The sequence below is a fragment of the Echinops telfairi genome, unplaced genomic scaffold, assembly GCF_000313985.2.
Source record: "Echinops telfairi isolate 266 unplaced genomic scaffold, ASM31398v2 ScPeMD7_7410;HRSCAF=8448, whole genome shotgun sequence".
Lineage (NCBI taxonomy): Eukaryota > Metazoa > Chordata > Mammalia > Afrosoricida > Tenrecidae > Echinops > Echinops telfairi.
In genome coordinates this window covers 16,945,738-16,954,235 of record NW_022111310.1, presented here as the reverse complement: position 1 = coordinate 16,954,235, position 8,498 = coordinate 16,945,738, and the positions used below count along the sequence as shown (strand labels likewise).

Genomic DNA, 8,498 nt, shown 5'->3' with positions numbered 1-8,498 from the left:
CAAGGAGGTCCCAGCAGCCGGGCCCGCCGTCCTCCCCCCAACCCCCCTGTCCGGCACACAGCTTCTCCAGGAAACACACAGCGAACGCGTTTGGGTTCAAGGCAGGGCCCACACTGTTGCTGCCCAGGGAGCACCCACACCGGGCCCCAACCTCCTGGGGCGGGCCCTGGGCCGGGCTGGAAGGCAGGCAGGCCTTCCATGGACCCTGGCCTGCCCTCTGTCATCCATCCGGACCAAGATGAGGAGACACCTTCCAGAGCCTACCCACAGAAGGACTCTCCTCTGGACACAGAGGCCACAGAAGGACAGTTAGGGGTGTCAGTTCACCACTGCACCACCTGAGGAGCTGCCCAGTGAAGGCAGACTGGCCCTTGGCTGTGCCCATCCTAATGCCCGTGGAGGCAAGGTGACCTGCAGTGGTGGAGGCCGGTTTGGGCTCCGAAGAACCAGATGAGGGGCACTGGGCAGAGCTGCCTCTTGGGGACAGGGGAGGCACACACCCACGGTGAAGGTCGGTTGAGCACCTGCTACATGCCAGACACCGCGCTGCCGACACTGGATGCACCACCGTTGTTTCAGCCTGACTCTGACCCTTTGGGTAGGAAATGTGTCCCCAGGTGACAGATGTGCAGTGACGAAGGTCGCCTGCCAGTTGGACCTGGCGTGTGGCTGGGATGGCCATGTTCTCCTCCCCTCATCGACGTTATCCTGGCCCCCTCCCGCAGGGAGGCCCTGGGAGCTGCTGCCCTCCAGAAGATGCTCCACTACTAGTGCCCCACTTCCCGCCTCCAGCAGGCCTGCCCCCCGCTGCCCTTCCCCTGCGTCCAGGCCACAGCCTCCTCCACGCGGCAGCAAGAGACAAGGCCAGCGAGCTGGTGCTCAGCTCCTCGGCCTCTCCTCCCCAGATCAGACAGCTCCATCTGCAGACCAAGCCCCATGACGGCCAGCGCTTTGCACGAAAAAGGGAACCTGAACAACTCACACATGTGGAGGGGTGGGCGAGGAACAAGGGTGCACGCAAGCTGTGGCCCAGGCCCTGGACGGTGATCACACCAACTGAGGGGTGCCCACCCCAAGTCGGCCTACACAGATGTCGCTAACCCTCCCTGGGGCTTCAGCTGGCTTCCAGTGTGCCGGGCTGGTCCCCAACCCCCGCAGGCCACACCGGGCTCCACTTGGCTTTGCCCTGAAACCAACCCACAACCGTGTCTTCAACCAACATGTGCCTCACCCCACCCCACTGGTGTGCTCTCCCAGGGCACTGCCCACCCTGGGCACGGCAGTGGGGGCACTTGGCAGGCAGCAGCAAGGAGACCAGCCCAAATCCATCGGCCATACGGAGAGCAGGGTTTGGGGCTGACGGGTCAGGCTCCCCGTGGCTTTGCTGCTCTAGAGCCACAGCGCACCCGCTCGAGAGAGCCAGGGGCATGCCAAGAGGGAGAAGTACGTGAGCACAAGCCCTCATGCCAGAGCTCGTTGCCTGGATCCAGGTTCAGCTGGGGTTGACCCCAGCTCAGCTCAGAGGCTTGAGGCGGGGGGGTCAGGCTGGCTGGTGAGGCGAGAGGCAGCCCAGGCACGGCCCCTGGCCAGGCCCTTACCTTGCTTTGTGGGGGGGAGGCCGCCAGCTGCTGCTGCTTGGCGATATTCTCCGACAGACACCAGCACACCCTCTTCTTCTGCTCCCGAGAGTGAGCCTCCAATGTGAATAAGCACTCAGCCTTCTGACGTCAGAGAAAGGAGAGAAAGGGACGGTCAGGGCTTCTCCCTGGCCCGGGGGGCTCCCTGGCCCAAGTCGATCCCTGGGCTCCGGGAGGGCGAGGCTGCAGCAGGGAGGTGAATGTCGGCTAAAAAGCCACAGATGCACATGAATCCCGGGTGGCCTGGATGCAGCCCGAGGAGCCGAGAGGCTAGTTCAGGGACTGCTGATGAGCCAGGTGTGTGCCCACGGGCTGGGAAGGGGAGGGGAGGGGGGCTGGTGGTTCCCAGCACAGTGGAGGCCTGTGGAAAGCCGCGGGGCCGGGATGGTGAGGTCATTCCTGGGGCAGGCAGCACAAGGCAGCAACTGGGAAACACAGAGTGTCAAGGTCAGGGCCCCTTCCTCCAGCCCAGCACACAAGGCCAAGTGCACAGAGGGACCTCTGCCACCCAAGCAGCTCCCCTGGTCCCCTTAGAAAATCCTTGGGGGACAGCGGCACGTGGCCCCGTGCAGCCTCCCTGGGGCCTGTGTCCCATCCACGGCTGTTCAGAGCACAACCACATCTATGGCCCCTTTTAAATCCCAGCTGGCTCTCTGCAGAGCTCCAGGGCCCCCATCGCACCGCTCCACTGCTACCCGAAAGGTTGGAGGTTCGAACCCACCTGCCACTCCAGGGGGGGAAAAGCCATGGCCATCAGCTTCTGTGAAAATCACAGTCTGGGGCACCCTATGGGGCAGTTCTCCTCTGTCCTGTACGATCAGCATGAGCAGGGGCCAGGGGCCCAGAGAGCAAGTGAGAGAGTTCCCTGCATGCAGATGGACAAGCCAGCGAGTGATGGGGCTTCTGCGGGGCTCGGCTTATTCACCTTGCTAAGCGTTTCTGTCTGGTTTCCCAAACTAGACTGTAAGCTCCTTTCATGGGGGCCTTTGGCATCTGTGCCAAGCACGGTGGGTGTTGGCCCACAGTGGCCTGGATAGACCTCTGCCTACCCAGAGAAACTTCCGGTAGGAGGCCAAATCCAGGCCAGCTTTGGTGTGAGCCTAAGGAGCTGCCAGGACCCAGGGACTCAGCGCAGAAGTCATCGGGGCTGGGGCTGGGCCAGGGCGGGCAGCATGGCCAGTGTCCGCTAGCACCTGTGCTCCAAATCAGTCCAGGCGCGACCAAGGATAGCACAGCAGAGGAATAAAACAGATCTGAATGTCGGAGATTTGGGTGAAGGTAAGGGACAGGACAGGATTGGGAGGGGGGGGACCCCACAGGTCCAAGCCCTGCAATGAGAGACTTGGAGGAGGCGCGGTGAGCCTTTTCAGGAGCCTGACGTAAGGGATTGGGTGGCTGCCGGTGCAGTGGACAGCCGCACCCCACCACCATCTTTGAGCTGGGCACCGTTGTTCCCGACTCTGCCAGGCAGATGCCTGCTGCCTAGCTCTCTAGGGGAAGGACTGCGTTCTAACCCAGCGGCCGCCCATCATTGTCCCCGGCCTGGTGACCGCGTCGGTACGCCCATATTTTACAAACAGTGGTCCGTTTCCAGTTTTGTTTCGTCAGCCATGCCTGAGCCAGGAAGAACCAGTTCGAAGTGCTGGTCACCACCCCCTCGGGGCTCTGACTGGGCTGGAATTTGATTACAACCCACAGCGCTGCAATTAGATGAACTCAGCCAGGGAGCCAAGAGCAGATGCTGGATGGCTTGAAACAAAGGAGGAAAGACTGCTACTATCCCGGCCTCCCTGGTTTTGCAGCTGCACAGGCTGCAATCCAGTCTAAATCTCAGCTCTGCCTAGCTGCTGATTCCAGGGAATTCCCCAACTCTCTATAAAATGGCCTGGATCATGGTGCCACCTACTTAGCACAGCTCCTGGGAGGGCAAACCCCAAGGCCAACGGCAGCCCTCGACAGACAGAGCTGTTGTTGTTGTTCATGAACATGCCCCCCTCCCGGGCTGGGGTCAGCAGCTGGGCTGCGTATGGAGCTAGAGGTAAGTAAGGCGGCGAAGCCCTCACCTTCAGATTGAGGGGTCGAGACCACGGACAAATAATCAAGGAAATAAACCACATGATTCCAAATTGTTGAAGGGTGACACAGCTCCTAATGGGCGGGGCCCTATTGGGTGGCTAGAGAAGACCTCTCCAAAGAGGTGGCCCCTAAGCTGAGGCCGGAGCAGTATGAAGGAGCCACGTGGGACGGACGGGGGAAGACTTGTCCCAGGCAGGAAGAGCTAATGCAAAGGCTCTGGGGGAGGTGGGGGCATTCTGTGCAGGATCTAACAGCATCCTGGGACATTGTCTGCCCTGTCCTCCAAACGCAGCCCTCAGGAAGGGCCCTCTGGGTGGGCCCACTGCCCCCAGGTGCCCACCCTTGGTCCCCGGCCCCCTGGTACTCAGAAGCAGGTCTTCCATTAGCACCGGAGGTGAGAGGGAAGGAAGCCTTGCCCCATGGCTGCAGGAAGCTGGATAGATGTGGGGTGGGGATCATGAAGCAGCCACTTAGCACCAGGCTCCCTCAACTTCCCAGAACTCCTTGCACAAGAAGGACATGCCCAGGAAAAGACACCAAGACCACCCCACGAGAAGGCGGTGTGCCCCGAGGGCTTTGTGCCCCCATCTTATCCCATTCCTCCCTGTGAAGGGGTTGGTGAGTGGCACCACTTCTCAGCCAGCTTGAAAAGGCCCATCAAGCTGGCTCATCCTCCCAGCCCAGCCTCTGCCTCGATGTGTGAACTTCATTCAACTAACCCTTCAGGCTCCCTCCCCTCCCGCTTTCTGTTCTGAAGCTAAAATGCTACCTTAGACACAATTCCTTTTCACTATCAATGTTAAAAAAAAAAAAAAAAAGGGCATTTCCCATGCATGACCTCATTTTGATCTTGATCATTCCTTGAAGAGGGGTGGGGGTGGGGGGTGGGGCCGGAGAGAGTCTTAGACGGTCCTTCCCATTTGATGGGTGGGAAAACCGAGGAAGTCTCTGAGGGACTTCAGAGGCCCCGTGAGGTGGCATCGTCAATGAGTGGGGAAGGGGACACCCAACCAGCTGCTGCGACTCCCTCTCCCCAGGCTGGGGCCATCTCTGATGGCGGGAGGGGTCTCCCCTGCAGACTAGGACCTGGAAGCAAGGAGAAGGCGAAATCCTTCGGGAAAGATTTGCTCTGTCGGCCAGCAGGCCACAGAGCAGCTACAGGGGGTGGGGCGCTCTCAAAAACGTGCTAGGCTGCCTCCCCACCCTCGGCAGAGCCTCACCTCAAGAGCAGCCAGCCCCGACACCCAGACACCGTCTCACACGCTGTACCCCTGGGCACCACCATCTTCCAACAGCGTTGGCAGGGAGCCGCTGTAATGACCCCTCGGAGGACGGAGGTCCACAGGAACCATCCCGGACGCACCTTGCAGAGAACCTCCTTCAAAAGCCAGCTCTCTCCACCGGGGGTGGGGCGGAGGGTGGGATGGCATACAGCCTGCAGCACCCCACAGTGCAGGTCTGGCTCTCACTCTGAGGACATGGGCTGAGGACCCAGACCCCTCGGAAGCACAGGACCTGAACCCAAGGTCAGCCCTGCATAGGGAGATGATGCCTGAGGTGTTGGTGCTAGCTGCCAGCAAGTCCACTCTGACTCCTGGTGGCCCCGTGAGTGCCGGGTAGAACAGCGTGACTGTGAACTTTCAGAAGCAGACCAGCAGGCCTACCTGCTGAGGAGCCTCTGGCTGGGTCCAGACTGTCTTCTGACTAGTGGTGGAGCACACTGCTGTTTGCTCTCTTAGACGGGCAAACTCTGGGGCAGGTGTTTGCTCCCAAGTGCTACCAGGAGGCTTTGGAGACTGGCCAGCCCAAGGGTAGCGCTCTGAGCCAGCTCCCTCCAGGTAGGCTGGCCTCCCACCTGTGGGGAGCCCCGCCCCCCACCCACCCACCCACCCCACACTGCCTGCTTGCCTGCCTCTTAATCGAGCACAAGTCAGCTGATCCCATGATTGGCTCCGAAGCTGTGCTTTCAGCACCATGTGGTCCCCTGCACCTGCTGCTCCCCACGCACCGGCCCAGACACAGCAGCACTGAAACTGGGGTGCCCCACCGCCCACCAGACACCCAGCACCTCCATCCTGCTTTACCCCCTTGTTCTTGAATTCATTCACATGGGTGTCTTTGATTTTGTGTCTTTGGTAAAATCCATAACGTTCGTTGCTAAGACTTAAGTGTTTCAGCTTGCTTGACATTGCAATCCATCTTCCTACAGATCCCTGGGAGCACAACGGTTAGGCACTCTGGGCTGCTACCTCAAACACCGGCTGTTCAAATCCCCTGTGGCTCTCTAGGGAGAGAGACCTAGCACTTTGCTTCCATAAAGAGTACAGCTAGGAAAACCCGGGAGGGGGGGTGGGGGCAGTTCTACTCTGTCACCGGGTGGTGCAGAGGGGCCGCTATGAGGCAGAACTGACTGGGCTCCCCAGCACCTGACAACAGTGACCCCGTGATGTCCACAAGGAGGGGAGGCGCCACGAGTGATGACTGTTTCGAGAGGAAACAAGCCAACCACGCAGGCTCAGAGAGGTTCAGCCTTTGGTTCCAGCAGGTCTCCGGGCAGGAGGCACTGGAAGTCCGCTGGGGGGCCTCCCTCCAGAGTCTGGGCTCCTGGCCCATTAGCATAACTCTTTATGTCCATTGCAAAGGTTGCAAGCTATTCCTCTCAGCGATCAATAAATCACCCGTGATGTCTTTAATGGGGAGTAAACGAATATGAAAAGCTCTTCCCCTTAGTAGGAAGCGAGCCGGAAGAGCTGTCCCCACGCATCGAGCACTCGCTGTGTGCCAGGCCTGGTGCTAAGTGCTCTGGGCACCGCACCTTATTGAATCTCATTTAATCAGGACAACGGCCCTGCAAGGCGTCATCGGCCTGGCAGCAGAGGTGATCACCGGTGAGCAGCTGGTAATGCCAGCGTTCGGACCTAGGTCTCTCTATCCTCAGAGCCCAGAGCCCGGAGGCAGCATCAGGTTCCAGCTCATCAAATGGGCCCTGGCCCACACGCCCACCGACCCAGTGTCCGCAGTGCTCTCGGGCCGGCTGGAGGCTGCACGGGTTTGCTAAGGAGACGGGCTGACATGGTGGCTGCAACCATGACCTCAGACCTCACCACCGAGAGGATGGTGCGGTGTTGCATTCTGTTTTGCAATAGCATTGTCATGGGCTGGACAGCGCCTAGCCACCACCACCATCAGGGACAACGGTCCAGAAGAGCAGAGACCTCAAGGCCAGGACTGCTTAGGACAGCCCTACTGAGGGCCTGGCTGCTGGGGAATTGTCCACCAGAGAGCTTGGGCCGCCACCCAGGCACCTCCCCAACCCTCCTCTCCCTCCCCCGATCTCTTCTCCAGGGAGCCATAGTGCATGTCAGGAAGTTCCAGCCCAGGTGGGGGTCTGAGTGTGGTTTTCGGTGGGGTCTGATACTAACCCTCGTCAAGAATGTCCCAGGCTCCCCACCATCACCAACAAGCTGCCCCAGTGCCCCCCACCCCAAACAATCCATTCAGAGGAACACGAGGCCTCTCCCTGTCTGTGAGCTGAGCTTCAACGCCCTGCCACGCATAGTCGGATGACCTGGCGCTGACTTGAAATCAAAGGCCCCCCCATCGATATCCCTTCCTCAGTCTCCGGAGGGAGGGTGGGAGGTCACAGCCACCTGGAAACCGGTGTGGAAAGAAGTGCTTTTCTCTGGGACAGACAAGCCCAGCCTGGCAGGAAGCGCTCTTGGTAGTCAAGGATCCGGGTCTCTTTCAGGCACTGCCCATGGGACTCAGAGCCGCCCTCCGGTGCATGGCTCTCAACCCCTTCCCCCCAAGCTGCACTGGGCTCCATCAGCCCTGCGGAACTGAAGACACCCCCCACCCCCACCCCACATCCTCTCTGAAGTGCAGGCGTCTGCGTCCACCTGCCCCCACGATGCATGCTGGGGATGTGGCTAACACAGGGGAGGGCATCCAGGGCCCTCTAGCCCCAAGTGCTGCTCTACTCTTCTCTGACCATGTGGCCGCCTACGGACTCTTTGGAAGCCTCCACTCTCTTCCAAGGAGCTAACTTCTCACCAACTCCATCCCCATCCCGTTCCCTCCTCCCTCCCCCCCACCTCCCATCCCCATCCCAACACACGGGTCTGTTCAGAGACTCACTCCTGACCGCATGTCTGAGCCAGGGACCGAAGGGACGGTTTGTAATCACAAGCAGTGTTCTGGTTCCTTCTCTAAGAGGTGTATTCCTCTTGGCCGGGCAGTGGGGGCTGTGCCCCCACCCGGAGGTGAGGCTGGAGTCTCCCACCAGTTGGGTGAAGGAGTTTTAAACTGGCAACAGAGGCTGGGAACGGGGGTAAGGAAGCCTGGCTGAACACAGATGGCACCCTGGTCCTGTTCGCAGCTTGTTGGGACTGGAGAAGCCTCTGGGGACTGGGAAAGCAGGCTTAGGGCACAGTGGCTGACCCCTGGCTGAATGCTACTCAATCTACCAAACGGTACAAGGCAGGGAGTTGTCTGCCCATAGTTTCATTCGATCTGCTCAGTCAAAGCAGAGTGCTGCTCCTCCGAGCGTCTGACCAGACAGAGTACCGGGAGAGACCAGCCACTCTGAGTGGGCATCACTCCAGACCCTCAAGGTAGCCCCTGGATGTCTTCGTCTTTGGCCAGTGTTGCCAGCCCGGGAAAGGCACAGCTGCCAACAGGCCCTCGGCACCCCTGAGCAGACCCCAGCAACGGGTGGTGGGGAAGGAGGAGGCGGGCACAAGAACCAGAGGAGTCTCTGCGGGACAGAAGGGCGAGCTGTTGGCT

At 60.1% G+C, this 8,498-nt stretch overlaps 1 protein-coding gene across 1 annotated transcript in view; it reads right to left on the bottom strand.

Annotated features, from left to right (window-relative positions):
- The window catches only part of RGS3 (regulator of G protein signaling 3), a 92,223-nt gene that overhangs the window by 56,849 nt on the left and 26,876 nt on the right, over positions 1-8,498 (bottom strand). Inside the window, exon 9 of the mRNA XM_045296541.1 lies at positions 1,599-1,721. Within this exon, the coding sequence (XP_045152476.1) occupies positions 1,599-1,721 (123 nt within the window). The remainder of the gene's footprint in view (positions 1-1,598; positions 1,722-8,498) is intronic.